The sequence below is a fragment of the Monodelphis domestica genome, chromosome 7 (assembly GCF_027887165.1).
Source record: "Monodelphis domestica isolate mMonDom1 chromosome 7, mMonDom1.pri, whole genome shotgun sequence".
Classification (NCBI taxonomy): domain Eukaryota; kingdom Metazoa; phylum Chordata; class Mammalia; order Didelphimorphia; family Didelphidae; genus Monodelphis; species Monodelphis domestica.
In genome coordinates, this window is record NC_077233.1 from 83,897,152 (window position 1) to 83,921,123 (window position 23,972).

General features: G+C 38.6%; 1 protein-coding gene across 2 annotated transcripts in view; it reads right to left on the reverse strand.

The window, feature by feature from the left end:
- The window catches only part of ADCY1 (adenylate cyclase 1), a 367,557-nt gene extending 347,378 nt beyond the window's left edge, over positions 1 to 20,179 (reverse strand). The window contains exon 1 of one of the 2 annotated variants that reach the window (XM_056804875.1): positions 18,654 to 20,179. In XM_056804875.1, coding sequence (XP_056660853.1) covers positions 18,654 to 19,283 — 630 coding nt within the window. In that variant the 5' untranslated portion in view covers positions 19,284 to 20,179. The remainder of the gene's footprint in view (positions 1 to 18,653) is intronic. The other variant, XM_056804876.1, reaches the window with a different exon arrangement.
- Between the last annotated feature and the right edge of the window lie 3,793 nt (positions 20,180 to 23,972).

A 23,972-nucleotide genomic window follows, 5' to 3' on the forward strand; every position in this document is an offset into this window, starting at 1 on the left:
TTGGGGACACGAGTGAATACATACATGTTAGCCTAGAAGAGTGAAGGCATCTCTCTCCATGTGGGATTTATGTCAGGAAGCAATGAGCTAGGGAAGGAAATGGCAAACCACTCTAGTTTCCCTGCTAAGATAACCTCAAATGGGGTCACAAATAGTCAAACACAACTGAACAACAACATATTTCTGGTCATAAGATCCAAATATTTAGTAGCTTTGCAATCCTTGAGCCTCCTTCTTCTTTCCCTCTCTCCCCAGCCTCCACCTCCTGCAACCCTCCTTCTATCCAGGTCCAGACTTAGAATAAAAGGTGCCCTTGGGAGAACCATCATAGCATAATTTCTCTCCTCATGCCTCCCCTGGCAGAGGAGTCTTTTACTATTTGAATATCTTCTATGATAAGCACATCTACACTTTTACTGTTTATTAGTCTGCAAAATTGAATCTAGGAGTAGTATATTGCGATAAGATTCTGATAACTAGAGTTCTAGTCCTTGGTACATGCCGAACTAAGTTTAGATTAAGGATAAGTTGTTTTCCTTCTCTAGGCCTGTTTCCTTATCTGAAAAATGTGGGGTATTAGACTAAAACAATCTTGAAATTCCCTTGTAACTGGTTCTATCCAATAGCCTTCAAACGGCTTCAGGGCAAAAACTGTTTCATTTTAGTCCGAATCCACCTCTATTACTGTGCCTTGTATCTAGCAGGTGCTTAATATATGCTTATTGAAGTGGATTGAATTTGACTTAGCCTCCATGCTATGATAATCAGCAATGGTTATTTGGCTGAGCTTCATATACATTCTTTTTTGTTATTTTTATTTTTTCAGATTACAGGTCGATATAATTTTTAATATTTGTTTTCTGACATTTTGCAATTCACTTTCTCTTCCTCCCTTCCAGCCTTCTCCCCTGCCCAAAAAGGCAGGTAATAGGTATAGATTGTACATATATTATCATACAACACAAATTTTCATGTTTGTCATGTTGTAAAACAAGACATATAATGCTTACAGAATAGAAAAATTTATAGAGGAAATAAAGTGAAAAATAGTATGCTTCAATCTGCATTCAGCCTCCATGACTATGGCTGCAGATATCCTTTTTCATCATGAGCTTGTCCTGGATTTTTGCCTTGTTGATAATAGTTGTCATTCACAGTTGATCACAGTACACTATTGTTGTTCCTGTACAATGTTTTCCTGGTTCTGTTCACTTCACTTTGTATCATTTCACACAAGTCTTTCCAGGTTTTTTATGCATCTTATTTGTCATTTTTTATGACACATATAATATTCCACTATAACCACAAACCAATTTGTTTGGCCTTTCCCCAGTTGATTCCTTCAGTTTCCAGTTCTTTGCCACCACAAAAAGAGCTGCCATAAATATTTTCCCTAGCTTTAATATCTTTGGAATATATACAGTAGTAGTACTGGATCAAAGGATATGTAGAAATTTATGGCCCCTTTAAGCATGGTTACATATTGCTCTCCAGAATGGTTGGGTCAGTTTACAACAGTATATTGGTGTTGCAATTTTTTTCCCACATCCTATATATTCTTTTACCGTGTATGACAAAGACTTTTGTTATCAGTACTTTGTTCTTGATTAGCCATCCTATCTCCCCCACCCTGAGCCTGGACTGCCTATCCATAAAACCAGTCCTGTAACAAGCAGCCTGTGGGTTAGCAATCATGATTAGGAAGAGAGAACTATCCCAAACCCTTTAAATTTTCTTTCTTAATTTTTTTCAAATATCAACTTTCCCTAATAATTAGGAACAGTTAGAGCATTAGCCCTGTTTCAGCCCTAGATCTGTCTTCCCATCTCTGTCCTTCATCTTCACTTTAGCACCTTCTCAATAAGTCCTGCCTCAATGCCAAATCCCCCACTTGTCTCCTGGCCTTAGCATTTCTCATCTGAATCATCCTCAGGTATCTTCATCTCTGTTTTCCCTGCACTAAGGCTTGCTCCAACATACTGGAGGCCATTCCTAACCAAATCTGTCTCCCATGGCCACCCTCAACAAGACTCTTCCAGTCTGTAACTTCACCCTCCTACTATAAAGTGGTCCCTTCTAATGGCACTGAATTTAGGGTTAGAGTTAGGACTAAGATTTCACTAATATCCTCTGACATACTGGTTGTGGTGGTAAAATGAGAATATTTAGGCTACCTGTTTCCACTTCTATATTCTGACAAAATCTAACAAAATCACTGAGGGAATTTTCCTTGTTTGAGATTCATTCACGTTTATCCTATACAGTCTGTTATACATCCTGGTAGCCATTATCAGTGGATGAGCAGAACATATCCTTCTCCAGGAGTTCAGTGTCTGAGTCACTCTTTCCACCCTAATTCCTATTCTTATATGAGGAGATTATATAACCTATATGTTCTATATAAACGATATATTCTATATAACCTATATATTTGACCTATGTAATGTTGATGCTCTTTCAAATACCCTAATTTGGCAATTCCTCAGTCTTCTCGATTCTAAAAACCTGCTTCTCCACTCCATTTCATCAACATACAGAAATGGTCATGTCCTTGATACTGCCATTATGCACAAGTGTGCTATTTCCATGTTAATAAGCTACAAAATTCCTTCTATCCCTATACCTTATGAACACTAACCATGTTCTTTATCTTCATGGAAATCTCCAATCCTTCAGTCTTTTCAAGAGCAATTACTCTTGAACTGGCCACTCTTCTCCCTTTCCTATCTTAATCCCATAACCATACACTTGAATCCCTTGTCTCCTTCATTAATCATAGCTTCCTAAACCCCAATCTTGGATTATTCCCACTATTCACCTTTTCTCCTATTTGCCTACTGCTGAATAAAGCTAGGGAACATGATGAACCCACATGGACTGGATCCACTATAAATACAGTATATAATCTCAGTTGGACCCTCACTGAAGCAAGCCAATTCTTTTATGTCTTTTATGTCTCCTTAAGTGTTTCACCATTCTACTTGCTACAGCAACTATGGCTATTTCAACCTTTTCATTTCTCTCCAAGATTCCCGTGGCACCCTTCTTCCCACCCTCTTAGCTAAGACCTTAACTCATATTTCACAGAAAAAATATTGAGGCAACAGAGAGGTCCCTCTTCTCTCTTCCTCCTCATTTCACATAAATCAAACATCATACCCTACCACCTCCTTTACTGATCTGTCATGAAGGGCTGGTCCTCCTGACCAAGATAAACTCCCAGATATGCACCTTTGATATCCTTCCCTCCTGTCTTCTCTAACATTTCTGCCTTCCTCACTTAATCTCTCTCTAGTCTTCAATGTCTCCCTGTCTATTGGCTCCTTCCCTATGACCTTCATCCTTGGAAGTGAAAAGAGCCTCATTTAATACAACAATCCTCCATTAGTTATTGTCCTTCAAGTCTCCTTCCCTGCCTAAACTCCTCATAAAAGTCTTCTACAATAGGTTATTCCAGTTCTTCTCCTCTTATTCACTTCTAAATCCATAACAATCTGACTTTGGACCTCATTCAACTCTGCTGCCTTTGACACAATCAATCATGCACTTCACTTGAATATTACCTTCTTTCCATGTTTTTGTGACTCTTCTGGCTCCTCTCCTACCATCAGATCAACTCTTTCTAAGACTCCTTTGCTAGTTCTTCAACCCAATCACTTCTACAAACCTTGAGTGTCACCCAAAGCTTTATCTTGGGTCTTCTCTTCTCCCTCCATACTATCTCACTTGGTGATCTCATCAAGTCCCAGGGGTTCAAGGGGAACTGTTTTAAAAATGTCTCCCAGATCTGTATATGTAATCCAAATTTATGCACAATTCAAGACATCACCCCTTGATGTCATAGGTCCTCTTGAAAAACAAAGGATGAACAACAACAAACAGCAATAATCCTCTTAGTGTTTCCTGAACTTTAGTATCACATCACTAACTGGCTTTGGACATCTTAAATTAGATGTCTCATAGACATCACAAAATCAACATGTCCTAAACCAAACTCATCTTTCTCTTCTTTTCCTAACTATGCTATTACTACCACTTAATGCAGCAGCTTTCTCCCAGCCACCTAGATTCAAAATAGCCGTGCCATTCATATTCCATATATCCAACCTATTGTTAACTCTTGTCATTTCTACCTTCATAATATGTCACATGGATTTCCTTCATTTCACTCATAGTAGATTTCCTATTACAAGTCTTCATCAAACCTTCTGCTTGGTCTTTCTACCCAGTTTCTCCCCATTCTAGTTTATACTCTAATAGCCAAAGTGCTATTCCTCAAATGCAGATATGACTATGTCACATCCCTACTAAATAAATTCTACTGGCTTCCTATCATCTCCATTGACAAATATAAAATGTTATGTTTGACATTTAAGTCCTACAACCTGGTCACTTCCTACCTTTCCAGTCTTACAATACTTACTTCTTCTATACAAGCTCTAAGATCCAGATGGTCTTCTTGCTATTTCTATCATATAACACAGTATCTCCTGACTCCATGTCTTTTCACCACCTGTTCTCCACATAGAATTCTCTCCCTCTTGGACCTCTACCTCCTGGCATCCCTCAAGGCTCTACTTAATTTCAAATCTCAATAAGATACCTTTTCCTGGTCCCCTATCTCTCTATGCTAGAGTCTTCCCTCTGAGATTGCCTTCTGTTTACCTTTTATGTATATTTCTTATATGTAATATCTCCCCCACTGGAATTTGAGTTCTGCAAAGGCAAGGATCGTGTTTTTGTATTTCTTTGTATTTCCAGTGCTTAAAACATTGTTTGGTACCTAGGAAACTCATAAATGTTTGTGATTTGACTAATTCTGCAAACCTACTAAGTTAGAACTAATTCATATAAGTATATAATGGGTTCTGAGAACTACAAGGATTTAGGATCATAGGATCTAGAGACAAACACATCCTTATAGCTTGGTTAGTCCAAAAACATGTCATTGATCCACAGGGCTATCAAATAAATTTTCCAAGGCAGTACATATAAATGTAATAATAGAGCTGGGTTTCATACAATGTCTTTCAATTGCAAATCCATGGCTCTTTCTGCAAAGCCATGCTGACTTCCATTCAGGAATCTCATAGACAATTCTGTCTCTGTTCATTCAAGACAGGTAAAACTTATCCTCAAGGACTATGTTCAATATTCATTGATTAATCAAAATTGGCTTCATGGTTCTCCTCTTCTCTATTCCTTGCTTGGTTGGGTCATTCACAGAGTATCTAGCATTTCCATTAAAATGATGACAATCAGTCAGTACTTTTGTCTACTCTTTTGAAAAGAGCTTTGACAAGAAAAAGGCTAAAATCCATAACTAGAAATAGGACTTAAACTATAAGGGTTATCTTTGTTCTCTATCACTCTGAGGGGAAAAAAAAGGTTCAAAGCTACTCTGATAGTCTGCTTCTAAAAGAAAAATCTCACCAATTTTAAAACATTGATGGGCACAGTCAGATAGAATAGATTCCCCTTCCTAGAAGACAATTTCATTTTATTTTCAGAGAACTGTATTTAAAATATCCACCCCTCAGTTGCAAATGGTTCCTTCATACAAAAAGCTATTGCCACTAATGTCCCATTGCCCTCATATGCTAGTGCCCCAATTCAATTGCCATGGAAGTTACTGAGAAAAATATTTAGAAAGTTTTAGAGAATATGTGGGTTCAGAAGCCAAAGAAGGAAAGGAAAGTGGGAAAAGCAGACTTAGTTGAAGGGAACACCTAGACGTAGAATCTCCAGCATAATTGACTACTTATGATTATTTATTTGATCCCAAGCACAGTCTAATCATGGCTCCTAAATACTGAACTTGGTTGCACTCTTTGAAATTCTGCATACTAGTTTATGATCTTCATTAAGAAGTATCCTTTTCTCAAACACAAATACTTCTTATTGGATCAAACAGAGTCATCAGTCATTCACACATTAACATTATTTAGATCGATTCAAGTCAACATCTATTGAAGGCCTGCTATGTACAGTGAGATTATTTCCTGATAATTTGTGGTTGAAATTATTAGCAATAGGGAAAGGGTAGTTTTAACTGTGACAAAGGAAAGGTAATTTTTAAAGATTCTGAACCTGGGGGTCTGTGATTTTATTTCTTGTTAATATTTTTGATAATTGTTTTTCATAATCATTGGTTTCTTTTGCAATCTTCTGTACTTCATTTTATAAATTCAAGAACAAACCACTTAGCAGGGATTTGTAGGTATCACAGACCTACAAAGGGGTCCACAACACAGAAAAGGTAAGAACCCTTGTTTTGGGACATGGAGCACCCTGTGGGGTATAGTAAGAATTAGGTCATCATGATACATATATCTTATCCCCTTTCCTATTAAATATAAGATACCTTTAAAACTGTAAAGTGCTATAAAAATGTTACAAAAAATAACTAGCTACTTAGAGAGAGATTTACCATTTGCAAAGCATTTACTAATATCATATTTGATCTTTACCACCACCCTGGGAGTTAGGCACTAGGATTATCTCTATTTTACATATGAAGAGATTGAGGCAGACATGGCCAATGTCATCCAATTTAATAAGGGTTTGTGCCTGGATTTGGAATCTTGTTTTCCTGGCCCTAGATCCACTGTTCTACCCACTGTGCTAATAAATGTGAGCCATAAACATTAGTGAGCTATTTAACAATTAGAAATGTTAGCCATTATTACTGAAGCTATTGTTCTTTTGTTATGGCCATGCTGTAAGTGCCTTTAGAGCATGGAGTAAGTCTTGATTCCATCTTTGCATCCCAAGCACTTAAAACATGATGCCTTGAGAATTGTATCTGTCTCATAAATGCTTCTTGAATTGAAAAGAATTTACTAAGATAGGAAAAATTCATATATAAAAAGTCAGTTATAATCAATGGGAATTTTAGTATATCTTCCAAACACTTTATTTCAGAAACATAATTTTTTCAATATTATTTCAAAATAACTACAAATGCTATAGAGTACTAAGGGCATATAGTAGTACATACATTAATGGTAAGCACTGCCTCTAAATCCACCTTTGCTAAAATTGATTTCCCTGTTTCAGTATAATCAAATGAAAGGGTAGCAATAAACATTCTAAGAAAGATGTCTTTTTCAATATGCTGTTTCTCTGTAATAGGTCCCATTTAGCTCTTCTTTCAAAATTTGAGTGGATTTTACTGGATGAATTTATCCAAAAGCAACCAGGATTTAAATAAAACAAAACCCTTGATTCTACCCTTTATTCCACTAATAATTTTAAGTGAAAAAACAATCCTTTCTAAATTCAGCCCAACAGTTCTTAACATTTCATGGATAAAACCACAGAAAGACATACTCAAATTAAAATATGTGCACGATTATAATTATAGTCATTATATGAATATTTTAAGTTAGAAGCTTAGTTTTCTGGTCTATCTATACTTGAAAAAGAGAGTAAAAAAACCCTAAAAATGAGCTTATAAAAATAATACTTTACATTTGGGGTAATTGGTCTTTAAAAAAATATTCTCTTTATTCTGAATAGTGTTAGAGTACATAATGGTACCTATATTGATGATTGTGGTGGTGCGAGGGATTGGTCTTCATGGAAACACTCATTAGTAATTTTAATTTTGAAAGGATAAAAATGTTCTATAATTTAATATCTGAATGAAGTTAGACAAAGAAAGAAAGTGGTATAATTATACTATTACTTTTTTTTTCCAGAGACATAACTGGAGTCTAAAATGTAGGGCTTTGCCCCGGGACTCTTGTAGAGGGGAAACTTCTGTTCTCTCCCAGTCATGTCTGCCCCTATCTTTGTTATATTACCTTAAGAGTTCCACTCTTCTCTAAGGACTTCTTTCCTCTACCATGTCTCCCACAAAATGGAAAGGGTGAGAGTCAACTGTGCCATAAGAACTGGGGCATAGATCTTTCCTAGTAAAAATACAACCAATTGGTTTGGAAGGATTATCAGAACAGTTTCTGTTTTTGCTGCTACAAAGTCACCATCTTGGTGCTACCCTCCCTCCCCCATTACAACCAATTGGGGCGGTCTTCACTCACTGTTTCCACCAAGTCCCAGAATTCCCAGTTATGATGCTGCTTATATCAAGCCCTCCTAGATAAAAAACAATCATTATTAAAATTTTGTGGCTACCAAAGGGGTTAAGTCTTCTCTTATACTGTGATAAATGTGGCTCTTGAATATAATCTTAAAATTGAGAGTGAAACTAATATATTTGGAGAGGGGTGTATAATAAATTCATTTTTCTATATTTGGTATTCATCTATAAACATTACAATCCCATTCCTTCTTTATGTCAGAGAGAAGCTGGAACAGTGAACAGAATAAACATAATAAGTTCCTTTGAAATTCTTAACCCTTCCACCCCTTGCCACTGCTACTTTGCATGTCTCTGAAAGGATCCTTTGACCTAAAGAGCCTATGGGATCTTCTAGTCATATAACTTCCATTGTGGACATCACTTCTACATCTACAGAGAGATAAACAAACCAAAATTCCTGGTGGATCAGTGATACTATATAGACACATAGAGAGTTTTATATCATCCTTCTTCTAGTGATAAAACATGATTCTTCTAACATACTCCATCCCAATGGTCTTTTTTTTCCTTTTCATATCAGTTTACTCACTCTTATTGCTATAATTTCTTGTTTCTTTTTAAGAAATCTGGCCTCATTTGACATTCTACAAGATAGGAGCTGGCCACAGAATGTTCTTTTTATTTTAAATGGGCTCTTGAGATCAATCATGGTGCTATAAATGGTTTCTGAAAGGTGATTGATTCGAATCATTCCACTTATTGATAGCTTTCAGTGAAGAAGAATGAGGGGGAGAAGGAGATCAAAAAGCTGAAGAGGGACAGAAAATAGAGGAGAAGAGAAAAAGGAGGAAGAAGAGAAAGAGAAGATGAAGGACAAGAAGAAGAAAAAGAAGAGGAAGAAGGAAGATTTAGCATTTATATAGTATGAATTATGTGGCAAACACTGTGCTAAGTACTTTATAAATATTATCACATTTGTTTTCACATCAACACTAGAAGGTAGAGGCTCTTATTGTCCCTGTGTTAAACATGAAAAAAACTGAGACAAACAGAGGTTTCTGAGGTCATATTTGAACTCAGGTCTTCCTGACTCTAGGGTCAGTGTTCTATCCAAGTACATGACAAGGCCCCCATCTGAGAGATCTTACCAGGACTGTTACAATGCCTTCCTTCTGGCTCTTTGTGTTTCCAGCCCTCCTTACCTCCAATCCATCCACAACCATGCTGACAAAAAAATCTTCCTAAACTGTAGGCAATCCTGTATCAGTCCCCCAATCAGATATTTTCAGTTGTTATCAATAGTACCAAGGATAAGGAAACAATTCCTCAGCTTGACATTTCAAATGCTCCTGCATGGTCACTATTTTGATTGTTGATTCAATTATCATTGCCTCAGCAAAATTCACATTTTTAAAACAAGAACTTAGCTGGAATTTTTTTTAATATCCTTCCTATCATTATGAATTCTGTATATTGCCAATGGCTATCTGACTTTTACTATTTATAGAAGAGAACTCAGCATAATGGAAATGCAATTCATTGACACAGATAGGCAGCCAACTGCATACCTCCATACTGTCTTCACAAAAGAATGTCTTTCCCATATCTAACATTAAAACACACACACACACACACACACACACACACACACATCTCCACTTCAAAATAAAAAGACTTGGAATTTGACGTGTAAGTAATATTAGGAGACAACAAAACTTACGTAAAGGGGGAAAAAAAGGAATGTCTTAATGGATTTACCTTTTAGAATCTCATAATCTAATTCAAGCCTCTAGGGATCAAAACCCAACTCATTGTAGATGTCCAAGGACACCATAGGAAAGCTATGACATCCAAAACATGTTTGGGATATAAGAATTCTTCAGATGGTAGACACTTAAGAATATTTAAATACAAAAATCTTTGTGAAATTGGAGCAAGGGAGAGGACTACACAGCAGGGAAGTTGCCTCCCTGCCCACAGTGATAAAGAAATTCTGAAATCCAACTAAATCCACCAACCAGATATGTTTATTGGAGGTTAAGAGTAGGAGATGTATTACTTTTAGAAAATTTCCTATGAAAGCAATCTCACTAAACTGACCTTAAGATAAACACAATTTCTTTACTAAATCTATTGCCCATAATCATTATCCAATTAGATCTGATTTGGAATAGAGTTAAGGCTGGTAAAAATGCTTTCTTAAGCTGCCATTTATTAACAGACTCAGAGAGGAGTGTTGACCAAAGAATGTTTGAAGTATTTGAAGTTAAACACACGAATTAAGACTGACTGTAGAAATTCTAGAGTAGCTGGTCTCCCTGTAATGCAATGCCAGAAATATAGCCAGTCTTGGGCAAATCCTCAGTGAGCAGGTCAAAGTAGAAAAGAGAAGGATTTCTTTCCAGTTCAGGAGGGTCATGAAATATATTAATGTGAGAATCGGAGGCAGACAAGTATAGAGATGACCAGAAGAGAACTCTAGAAAGTTTTATTCAGTCTAAGAACCCTATAGCTACCTTGGAGCATATCACACTAGGCATCTCATACATGGAATGGTCCAATAGGAAGTGAATGAGGTAACAGATCTATACTCCCAAACTCAGGAGATATTTTCTATAGCCTTTCCATGATAGCAATTCAGATTTCAATAAATCGTAGCTGGGTTCATATTCCCATATAGACCTTTTATGAAGAATCCTTTCTAATTCCACAAATACAGAGAGCAATTTGTTGTTTCTAAGAAGTTCTGCTATCTATTAATCTTGTGGGAAATGGACCTAAACTGAAATCTTGTTCAGTGGACTAAAACACTTAAGAAACCCCATTATTAATGGCACATCAATTAAGGAACCTACCTAACTGTCAGCTACACTGACTGAAACATATTCCTACTTTTTACTGCTAAACATTTCACTGTCTCCTACTTAGTTGCCTAGTCATATGAAAGATTCTACCACATATACTAGAGGCAAGGCGTAGACTGAACTGGGCCTCATGTTTATACTAGAATATATACAGATTTTGTCATTTCTAATAAAATATCATTTAAGCAAGTAGACAGGAAGTAAAATAGAATTATACTCCATTGTTCAAAGATCTTGGTATTAAAATGTTATAGCAATACTTATGTCACAGGGACTCATTCCATGATGAAAATACTTTAACTGATTTATTATAAACTGAATATTGACCATCAATGTAACTAATTAAATTTGCTTTTATAACTATTTACATTTTAAATAATTAATGTCAAGGCCTAAAGTATTATAAAAACACTCCAAGTATTTCCATTATACTTTGTCCATTTATTTCCATCTTACAAGATCTTAGTGTGCATTCTATTCTTTTACTGTACTACATTATTTCAAAAGGTCTTTAAGAATTATTTATACTCTTCAAGCATGCCTTATTTGTATGCAGTCTTAATTGCATTATAGTATTCCATTATATCAATGAAACATAATTTATTTAACCATTCCATTATTGTTGGGCATTTTAGGTTGCTTCCAGTTTTTTCCTCCTGCATTTTTTTTAAATAAAGCTACTGTGAACCTCCTTGACTAGTCTTTTAATTTTTTTTTAGTTATTTAGTTTTGGTAACAATTTCAGGTCATACATAATTATTTTCTAACTTATTTGGGGTATAATCAGATTAATCTCCAAAATAAATCTACAAAGTTATAATTCTACCTATTTCTTCATATGGAATTGCATTGCTTTTTCTTAGGTTTGCAGCTTAATGGGTGTGAGATTATGTTTAAAAGTTATCTTAATTTAATTTTCTTTAGTTATTTCTAAAGGAAAATCTTGATCTGTAAGCACAATTGGAATCAGTGCTTCATAAACTTTTAAAATGTAAGGATCCGATTTTTAATACAGAAAATTTTCAAGAAACTCACATTATAGTATTTATACAATTAGTATCTATTGACTGGGAAACATGGTAAAAATAGTAACAAGAATTCAGGACTGCTTTTAAGTGAATCTGATTTTTGTTAATCACTGTGTATGTAGATGTGTATTTGTGTGTGTAAATATATGAAAATATGTATGAGACATTATTTATTCTGTCTCAAAGTCATAATTAGTAATATATTCAAGGACAAAATCAGTTTTGATAGCAAGTAGATATACAGAGGACAATTGGTCTGTTCTAGTCAAAGAACAATAACTAAGAAATCCAAGGAGAAAGTAGAATGCCAAAAAGTTGGAGAAAGGGACAGAATGGAGAGGAGAGAGACATGGTAAAGTAGAAGATGCCATGGACTTTGTCCATGGGAAAGCAGTAATTCTCTCTCCTCCTTACCTTACCCTAAGTATAGAATTTTACCATCTACAAAATGAATATTTACTTATTTATTCTGCCAAATCATGTAATGAGAAAGCCCTTTGCAATAGTTGTGTTTCTTCTGTCATAAGTTACACAAAGTTTGTAAAACATGGATCTCAAGTATGCTTTCTTAGCAGGCAACTAAATGGATGTGCTATGGACAAAGAAGGAGAAATAGTCCTTCTAAATTAGAAATTTCATTGAAATTAAAATTTCCCATCTGAGCAGAGTTCAGGTATCTTTTTCTCATTGGCTTAGCAGAGTTATAGACAAACTGTTCCAATATACATTAAAGACTGCTAATGAAAGGCCACACATGCAAGGAAGTCAATATAGGGACTGGTCTTGGTCCTGTATGAAGTGATTTGAATAACCACACCTAAATATTTGGGAGAAGGAAATCAGAGAAGAATTGAGATTTCTTGTAAGCCTGGAAACTAAAAGGGGTATGTAGCACTTGGGGGGAAAGGCTCTCCAACTTTAACTCTTCGGTGTAAGGAATTCCTAAGAGTTGGGGTAAGATCATAAATTTGTGAGATTTAGAGATGGAAGGGACTTAGAGTACAGCAAAGGCAACCACCGCATTTCTCACATCATTTAATCAATAGAATCAGTGCTGCCCAGTCCCATTCTACTAAGTATAGAAATGAGTCCTTGTGGTAACACACCAAAGGAAATATTGCTTAACGAGTCTCTGTGCAGGTGTGAAAGGGACATGGCAGAATCTCTGGTAGCAACTTATGAGATTCAAAGGGTAATAGTCAAAGGACCTTAAATAGCACCTAAAATCCAATACTTTACTTTTATAGACAAAGAGATGAATGGACGCAATGACTCATCTAAGATCACACAATTAATAAGCATTAGAGTCAGGACTGAAATCCAAATCTTCTGACTTTGTTTTCATTATGCCATGCTGCAAGAACTATCAGCCTTCCTAGAGACTGGTTTACTAGAGAAAGATAAACCCCTGCCCCATCAGGAGAGGAAACCTTAAAGACTCCCATCCTCTACCCCTGCCACAAGCACCAAAAGAATAGTATTTTGGATCACCTAGTGAACAAGAATGATTTACACGGAGAAAGCATGAGGGATGCCTGGAGTTACCAGCTGGAGTAACACATACATGCTGTGATGGCAGTGAAATACATCAGGGAGCAATAGGCTACATCTGCTCTTCAAACCTTAAAGCTACCTCCTGGAGGCAAAAGAGCAGATTCCCTGGGGTGAAATCTTTTCTGGAAGATGCATTATGCGGGGACTCTAAATAGCAAAAAGACAATATTCCTAGTGAGACTGATTTACTTATCAGACAGTATCTTTGTTCTATGAGTCTTCTTTGCTTTAGAAAACAAAAGACTATTATTTTGATATGACTATCCATGCCTCCCATGAGGGGTAGGGAAAGGGAGAGACAGGGAACAAGTATTTGAGTGGCTGCTCCCTGTAAATATTTCTCCCAACTGTCCTATGCAGTAAGTGCTATTATTATACCCATTTTGTAGTTGAAGAAAGAGTTTGTGACTTTCCCAGGGTCACACAGATAGGAAGCATCTGAGGCTGACATAGGTATTTGAACATATTGAACATAGGTATTCTTGATGTCAGAGTCCAGTGTTCTATCCACTGCAACACCTACTGGCCCATATTAGTATGCTGACCACTGCAAAGATTGACCACTGGAACAGGTTGGAGCCAAGCAAAATAGGAAATTAACCAAATATAATGCCTGCCACACTGCAAACATCTCTGATACAAGGGATACATACTTCTGCACATCTGAGAGGAGAGCTATATACAAGCATGGTATAAACACAAGTCTTGAGAAGCTGAAAAGGCTACTGGAGGGCATCACTTGACCACACCATCAGAGATGGTGGAAGCCACACAGGAAACTAGTACTGCATTCTCTGGATCCAAAGTCATGCCACATGCAATTGATGGGTGTAGCTCTGAGGATCCATTCTCCCCTTTCTCAGAAAAGAAAGTACTAGAGTCATCAAAACCATCTCTGCTGGGGCAATACATGAAATCCAAGGATCCAAAGAGATGGTACACCTCGGGGAGACAGCATGGTGATATGAAGGAAAGAACACTGAGCTGAGCCAGGATGCCCAGGCTATTCTGCTGGTTTTGTCACCAACAAGCTATGAATGATTTGGAACAACTTATTTTTCAAAACTTCATTTCTTTACTTTGTAAAATGAGGTGAATGAACTAGTTGCTTCTCACTCAAATGGTCTATAACTATTGTCATAGGCTCATAGATTTGGCAGGGCAGGATGAGAAAGTCAATAAAAATAAGATGACTTGCCTGAGATTATTCAACTTGGAAATGTCACAGCCAGTTTCAAAGGAGCCCATTTAACTCCAAAACCAAAGCCTTTTCCACTATGAAGCAGCCTCTCAAATTTTTGTAATCTCTATTTTTTATTCTGCTGAATGTGTGCATACATACATATATTCATATATGTGCAATATGTACATCTATGTGTATTTTATATGTATACACATACAAACATGCTATATGCTATATAAACATGTTACACAGATATGGGTATAAACATATATGGACATATATACAACACACAAATACACACATATATGGATATATACATCAAACACACTGCTGAATCTTCTAGGATTAGACTGGGAGGAAACAGACCTAAGTGATAGTCAGATGGTCCTTGTTCCTATGAAGGTCTTTGAATTCTACCAACTACTACCATTTTTGAAGGTGTTTCCCCAAGAAATGCTTCTTTATTCTGGGAACAATCAAGAATCGGTTAATGACTCCAGATGTTTAAATTAAACAAAGAAATAAGATGGGGGGTACAGAACAGCAAGAAGGAACACGTGTTATTTGCAGTTGTGCTCATTTTATCTCAATCATCATTTTCTGTCATATTCATGAACTATCTCTCATCTCAAGTATACAAGGTTTACATAGCTAATTAAGAATAATTATATTCAACATCATTTCTCCTCCCTTTGAAGTCCCAAAGATCAAGGCAAGCATTAAATGAAAATCCAACATAAATCCAGTTTTTAAAAATCAAAGGTATCTAATGGTGATAGAAACTTTATTTTCATGTTTTCTACATAAAGCCTATTGAAAGGCAGTCTTAATATCTGATAAAGCATTATTATTAGTTATTACTGTAAGTATGAATTATTTGACCTCCCCCAAAAGTTGCATTAAGAGTATTTTACCTTTATTTGCTTTCTAAAACAATATTGTAAAGCAGTATCCATTTATTTATTCAATTAGCTCATCATTGTAGAGTTTTGTCCCAGAAGGACACTATCTGCATGCAAATGTTCACTTTAACTCTTACATATATTTAACCCTTACACTGAAAAATAAATTGCATTTCTGTTTAACTTCTGATAAAAGAGTTCACTGAGTTTCTGTCTTTAGTTCCTAACATCTTCCTCTTGAGAGATACACTTTCTAGCCAGTTGTCTCTGAAAGTAGGCCATTTTCTCTCATTGAATAAAAAATAGTCATTTTGGGGGGGTAGGAGAAAAGGCTGAAACTATCAGCTGGTTTAGAATGCTTTGAAAGACAGGGTCAACTAATAGCCAAAGATCTTATAGGTATGATATGTATGTGATTGTAAATGAACAAGAAGAGATTAGTTTTTTAACACTAAAGCATAGAAACTTCAAGAAGGAAGGAACCTGAGTGGTATTCTAGTAGAGTCACTGAGTTGCAAAGAGGTTAAAGGACTTATCCAACCTCAAGAATCAAGAATCGAATCAGCAGCACAGCTGGGAGCAAAATTGCAGGCCATTTGGTTTTTTTGTTCAATGATTTTTCCACATTACACCAGGCTACTTTACCAGCTATGGCTTTTGGATGCCTGTATCAAAGCTACCAAAGGTCCTGGACATGCCATTTAGGAAATGTTTGTCTTCTCATCCTAGGGATGAATTTCTTAATTCTATCATTCACTTCCTTAGGAATCTCCTATATTATTAAAAGGACCCTAAATTAATTAGAGATAGTTCTCTCGGGGCATGGTAGGAGGAGAGAGAGAGAGAGAGAGAGAGAGAGAGAGAGAGAGAGAGAGAGAGAGAGAGAGAGAGAGAGAGAGAGAGAGAGAGAGAGAGAGAGAGAGGGAGGGAGGGAGGGAGGGAGGGAGGGAGGGAGAGAGAGAGAGAGAAAGAGAGACACAGAGACAGACAGAGACAGAGACACAGAGAGAGACAGAGACAGAGACACAGAGACACAGAGAGACAGAGACAGAGACAAAGAGACAGAGACAGAGACAGAGAGACAAAGAGACAGAGAGACAGAGAGAGAGAGAGAGAGAGAGAGAGAGAGAGAGAGAGAGAGAGAGAGAGAGAGAGAGAGAGAGAGAGAGAGAGAAAGCTTTTCATTTTACACATATGGTATCCCTGGTGTTTGAAAAGGCAAATGCTAACTGGGCACTTAAAAATAGACCATTGGCTTATTAGGGTGTATTATAAAGCCCAGATTATCCCTTCCTCTTCCTCCCTGCCCCCACTAGAAAACTGTATTTCGGTCCCAGCTCAGGGCTGTGTGCCTAAGAATAATCCTTAGTAGGCAAGTCTCTGCAGCTGTGATTCCCAGGTTAATTGTAGTGGATGTGTCCAGCTCAAGTCTGAATGTGAGATGTGCCCTATGTCTGAACAAGTGCCTCCGGGTCAGCCACTTGGCTAGTGTTCACCTATGTGACTGCAATTCTTTTGGAAGCGCTCAAGCAAACACTAGAGAAACAGACTCCAATAGCCTGCGAAATTCATTTCCCAGCCCTTGGTTACTTTTAATTTCGTCTCCTCGGAAGTTGCAAAGAGAAACCCTCCCAAAGCATCACATTGGTGGGGAAAAGAATTCGATGTTTTCCATTCTCACCCCCATTTTCCACGCGGCCCCTTTTAAAAGCCCCTCATTTCTCCCAAATGTGGAGCATGCCCAACACACATCCAAGCGGCAGCTCGGGGAGTTGGGGAGGGTATAACGCAGCCCAAAACAGATTGGCTTCTGGTTGTTCACAGGCAAACAGGTAGACATGGTCCTCGTCCACTTCTCCCAACCTTAGCGCCCCAGATACACACATACACATACGCATAGACACAAGCACACATATATAGTCTTGCTCCAGGTTCTAGAGAAAGTCCCGATGAGTTATAAATAGCAGCTCCTGGGGTCAAGGGGTAAAGAGTTTGTGGCGGAGCCAGCCCCAGCCACTGAGGCAGCAGCGGTGGCAGCAGCAGCAGCCTTCACCACCACTGCGCTGGGCCAGATCCCCGGGATGCTGCAGAGCTAAAGAAACATTTCTCACGTTCTCGGGCAGGTAGAAAGTTGGAAGCAGTGCTAACTTGCGGGCTCTGAACTGCGTGAAGCCAGAGGATGCAGAAGTAAGCGTAACTGAGCTTGAGGAAAGAAATACCAGAACAGAGATAATAGAATAAGGACACTTCCCAAAAATTCTCTCTGCTGATCGGGGCCTCAGTTTCCTGATGTGTAAAAAAAAAAATGAAGGTTTTGCACTATATCACCTCTAAGGTTCCTTCCAGGTCCAAATTAGAATTAGGTGATCCCTGGGACAGGTTTTCGAAGTTTCACTGGCTCTCCAATTCCCCTAGACACCTCTGGGAACCCCTTCCTCCCTCCAGTGCTCATGACCTCACCTATCTCATTTTTCCGGCATATTTCCCATCCGGGCAGCTAGCCTGCTTAAAACTCGTTAATCCTCACTCCGCTGACCTCTCAGTCAAAGTAGGGTCAGTGAGCATTGTGGGCGTCCTGCTTAAACTCCGTTGCTCCCAGACACCACCATTCATCCCGTCTGCTCGCTAGTGCAGCCCCAAGCCTTAGAATGGCCTGCGGTCTCTCTAAAGTCTCCTTCGACGCAGAAACACAGCGGTCCGACTGAGATCCAGCTGCAAAGGGTAGGCGCACACAAGTGTACAACACGTACTAAAGCTGCCGCGCGGGCAGACACGCGACTGCTCCGGGGCTGGTGGGAAGCCTCGAGGAACACACCTACACACTTACACACACAGTCACTCTCTCTTACCGCCTCTCGTTGATGCGTGTACACGCAGGAGTCCCTAGTCCTGAGTCTTCACACACATACACACACGACCCTGTCCACTTGGTAGCTTCCTTTCCACCACCTCTTCCGTGAGACCCAGAATGTCTTTTCCTTCTAGTGATTGGGAAGGAAAAGGAGAGGGAAGGAAGAATTGGGGAAGAAAGGTGGAAGGTAGGGGTTGGGGAAACTTGGGGGAACATGGACTCACCGTCCTCCAGAGTCTGTGTCTCTTGGCAGTCACTGAAGTGGCAGTGACGATGAGGTGGGAGACGGACACCACTATCCCAAAGATGATGGCCAGAAGACTCCGCACTGGCAGCAAGGAGTAGGAAACGAAGGTGACTAGCATGAGTTGCCACATTCCCTCTTCTGGGGACGTGGGGGGCTCGATGCCGTAGGCCCCCAGCGAAAAGGGGCAGCAGAGAAAGGCGAAGGTGAAACTGAAGAGCAGTATGAGTTTGACGATTTGCTGGAGCTGGGTGACCTGTAAGTACTTGACATTGGTAACGATGAAGAGGGAGAGGAAGATGATGCAATGCACGGGGTGCGAACCCTTGGAGATGGTCAGGCTGGGTCCGGACATGAGCTCCCCCAGGGCCAGGGTGCCCGTCAGGACAATGAGCACAGCCAGCGCCTTGAGCGTGGAGGTCTGTTCCAGTTTCAGGTTGTAATTCCGGAAAAGGGACTCGAGCTCCTTGCAGTCGAACTCGTCCTCGCACGCGATGGCCTCCAGAAGCACCGGGGAGCCCCCCGAGGGGGCGCAGCCGCAGGGCGGACACTTCCTCCTCTTCGTTTTGACTTTCCGAAACGGTGTTTCCTCCATGTCAGTGCCATGCATAAACCCCAGGGAAGAGATGCTCCGAGGGCCCCTCCTCCCCCGCTCCTCTCCAGCTCATAGAGGGGCTCCAAGGGCGCAGCCGAGCTAGGAGCCTCTGCCAAAGCTGCCACTGCCGCCGCCGCCGCCGCCGCCGCCTCTCCAAAAGCCAAGCACCAGGGCTACAGAGTCACCCCTGCCTCCCCAGCACTCAAAGGATAATACACTCCCGGTGATCCCCAACACCATCCAAAGAGCCGGAATCGAAAAAAGCCAGACTGAAAAAAAGTCATGCAGAGGGAAGAGATGGGGTAGCTCAGGCGGAGCTAGCCTTAGCCTGCCCCCTATCTTCGCCTCTCCTATCCTATCCTATCCTTGCGGAGGACGAGGAGCGCGTCCGAGAGCATTCCGAGTAGCGGGCAGCGCGCTAACGGTGGCAGGGCTAAAGTCTGAGCGTCAGGAAGGCAAAGAGGGCGAGGACTGGCAAACGAACAGCGGGAGGAGCGAGGCGGAGGAAGAAGCGGGGAGAGGAAGAGGAGGAGGAGGAGAGGAGAGGAAAAGAGCAAGGGAGAGGGAAGCAGGGAGACAGGGTGATCCCCTTCCTTCCTACGTTCAAGAGCATTTCTCTGGGGCGCCGACTGGCCTGCGCCTGCGCACTGACTGCTTGAGAACCCAGACACGTCTCCCCAATCCGAGCAGATTGACAAGAAGAAAACACAGATCTGACAACAGGACCACGCTGGAGTCAGTTTTAGGCTCCCATCTCCGTCCCCTCCTCCTTCTCCCTCACCTACTCCCTGCTATACACATCCTGGGCTGTGTCCTCCCACCTCCTATCGCCACTCCTCCCCATCACACATACACATAGACACACAATTTCCCATTTCTCTAGCTGCTTTGCTTTCGACTTAGCATTTGCACTAACGGAGCAGCTCTGCGCCTACTGTGAATAGTCTGTGTGTCTCATACCAATAAAGGGGAGGAGACCAGTCAATATCCCCCTTCCATGGTGCGGGTCTCCATCCCATCAGAGAGGTGGAGTGCAGAACACCCTAACTCACCCCATCCACATCCACACCCAATTAAAGAAGCCTCATTTACTTTGTGAGACTAGACAAGAGAGAGACAGAGACAGAGAGAGACAGAGAGACAGAGAGGAGAGAGGAAAGAGGGAGAGAGAGAAGGTGGAAATCAAAGTGGTGCAAATCATGGGGTGTGGGGGGTGGAGAGACTATGAATTGGAAATGGTTCTCCTAGTTCAACCAATTGAACCTAGGGAGAGTGAAGGAAATTCTGGGAGAACGAGAGGCAGAAAAATAAAAAAGGCAAAATACAATAAATCAGATTTTTCAGAGGTAAGAGGGACAAAGTTTTCCCAAAGAGAAACTCTGTAAGGGAGAGGGGGAGTTTTTTGCAGTCTCCTCTCTCTGCAGCACCAAATAAAACTCCTGGGTACAAATAATATTAAGTAAAGAGGACAAATGTAAAAAGATCTTTGACTGTGATAACTTACTGGAGCTAGAAAGAAGCCAAATCAAATAAGGCCTAATGGTCATCAGGTTAGATAGAAGATGTCAGTGGCAAATGTGGTATATTAAGCATCCCTCCATTTGCCCTGTGAAGAGAGAGAGAAAAGAAAGGAAGGAGATGCTTCATTTAATCATAAGAAATATTAAAATTAATTATTTCCCTCCACATATCCCCTAGCTTCTTAGACATTATTACCTGTCTCCACCATCAGACCAAAAAGATGATTATTTGAATAAGGGGACAAATCAGTCCCCAAGAAACAACATATCTGCTAAAAGAAAAGCCAAAATAAGTTATAGCCTAGCAATGGTTTATTTTATGGCCAGGTTGGTAAACTACATGTTTTAGGGCCTTGAGGTATATATTGCAGTTATTCTTTCTGGGAGAGGGACAGCATGAATCTCATTTAGGTCTGGCCATATCTATAGATATGGATATTAAAACTATAGTTTTAATAGCCCATGGAAAAAATAACATTATTGAAATGGTCAGACTTAAATGAGATTCATATATTCTCTCTCTCTCTCTCTCTCTCTCTCTCTCTCTCTCTCTCTCTCTCTCTCTCTCTCTCTCTCTCTCCCCCTGCTCTCTCCCCCCTCCCTCTCCCTCCATTCACCTATAAATATGACTATATCTGTGTTTCTTTCTCCATCCCTAAATATTAACAATTAACAATAAGGAAGAATACTTTCTCATTATTTCATGTCATGACTATATTCTCTTATTAAATCATAAAAAACATTACTCTGCCCTAATTGCATTTCTTAAAGCCAAACTGAAAAACATCCAAAATTATATTTAAAACACAAAGATCTATAAAAGCTACTATTTTCTCTGCCAAAAAATAAAAAAGCCACATATTTTAAGAAAATCCAACAAATATTTAATGAGCATTTATGTGCAAAGATATAAGAAATAAGCTAGGACCTAGGAATACAAAGATAAATATATATATAGTATTTGATGTACATATATATATATATAATATATATATATATATATAATCTCTGCTCTGAAAAAAAATCTTTTAATTTCTCCTCTCTCCAGAGGTTTTGTAAGTAAAAGAGTAATTGCTTCAGTGGGATTTTGCTATGTAAAATTATACTTTTAATTTTACCAAAGTTTTACTAAGTCTGATCTATGTTTAAAGTTCTGGGCCTAGAAATACAAAGATAAAAATTTAATAGATCCTGCCCTCCAGGAGTTTGTCTTCTCTTTGTGGGGGAAGGTGGTCTTGAATTGAAAAATGTAGTAAATAATAACTGTCCATAGCTGGACAGTATCTAAACTTCAGTACTTTAAGATTTTAAAACTTCAAGGCAAAACCCAGAAAAACTTGCCAATTCATTGTGAACTTATTGCTTCTTCTCCTTTAAAGTATAAAGTCTTTAGAACAAAATTACATATAATGATTAAGATTTGACATTTGTTAAATTCTCTATCCAGGAGAATACACACCCAGTGCCTGAAGTCAGTAAATGTTGAATAACAACAAACCTTTAAGAGTAAAAAACAAACACACTATACGTGATCACAACAAGTGTGTTCTGCTTTGCTGGGGAAACCATCTGTTCCTGCTATCAAAGATTAAACAAATATAAAAGCACTAATATCATTGTTAATCGCATTATGGCATGCATTGCCGGCAACAACAATTAAATTTGGCTCACTTCTTGTAACTATAACATACATGTTCCTTTTGCTTAAAAAATCAATAAACAGTATAATCTGAGCACATAAATTTAAAAAAGAGTTGGGACAGAATAATCCCTTATCAACTTGAATAAACAAGGCTGTATGCTTCCTTTAATAAATTAAAGTAATAACAATATAACCCATAAATGCATCCTGGCCTTAGAGATTTGTTTCAGTTATTAAATCTTTTGAATTGAGTTAAATGTATCTATCTATTTATTCTGGATATGTATCTAGAATGCCACTGAAAATTAATCTAATCTGTAAAAGGCAGGCCACTGTAATGAAAAATTTTTTGATTTTTCTGTTGCCTGACACACACAGTAGGTGCTTAAAAGTTTTGTTTATTTTAATTCAATGCCTTATACTTTTTGCCATGAATAAACTGTAGAATTTTTAGAATGTGTATTGTTAGCTTAATTTTCTGTGATATCATCTTATGAAAAACTTTCTACGGGAAGAAAAGTACTAGATAAGAACAAATTTAGTAGAAAATCATTCAATTACTCACCAGGAGCTATTGTAACCAACTAGAAAGAAAAATGGGCCTAGAGTCAGAAGACCTTGGTTGGAACTCCATATCCAGACACTGATAAACTGTGTTACCAATGGCAATTCCTTAATCTCACCAGGACTCAGTTTCCTCATTGCATAAAAATGAGGTTGTTGGATTTACCAGATGAATTCTAAAGCTGCTTTCAGGTTCTAAATCTATGATCTATCTATTAAAAAAATCAGGATAATAATACTAGTATCACTTTCTTCATAGGACTGCTGTAAAGAAAGCATTTCATGTAAGAAACTAAAGAAACATGAGTTCTTATTACAAGAGAGCTAGAATGGTTTTGTAACCCTTTGCAGTTTAAAGTTTTATGGTCCATATAGATTATAATGAATCTAAAGTGATGGGCCCTAAATAGTTCACTTAAGTCAATTTAGTCAAGTAGTAGCTTGTTTTTGTTTTAAAGAAAGAATTTGACTATATTTCCAATAATTACATGGGTGCTATGTTTTATCTTTGTGTTTTTTGACAGAAGGAAAGAATTGAAACATTTTGTAATTTTTGCTTATTTTTTAAAAAATGTGTTACTGGGATTGTTGAGATTATTTCTTTGAGAAGAGTGTAGATACACCATAAGTTACAGGATGTGCTAATAGACAGAGTATTAAATGAGTGGCCCATATTTATATAGACTATTAAATGATGGAGTCAGGATTAGAACCTAATTGTATTAATTTCTAATCCAGTTTCCTAGCAAGTGACAGAGAAGTAATTGAGGGAGCCACCCTGTCCTATTGCACTTCAATTAGACCATGACCTGAGTTCTGGCCCCTCCTAGTGAGATGCATACTCTGTTCCCTTGCTATAGGGTATGGGTGACCAATAGTTCCTAGTTAGTCACTATGTGTCTCCATGCCTGTGGCCTACATTGAAGATAACTGATGACCAAGTAAGAAATAGCCACAGCAGAAATGAAGAGGTGTGGA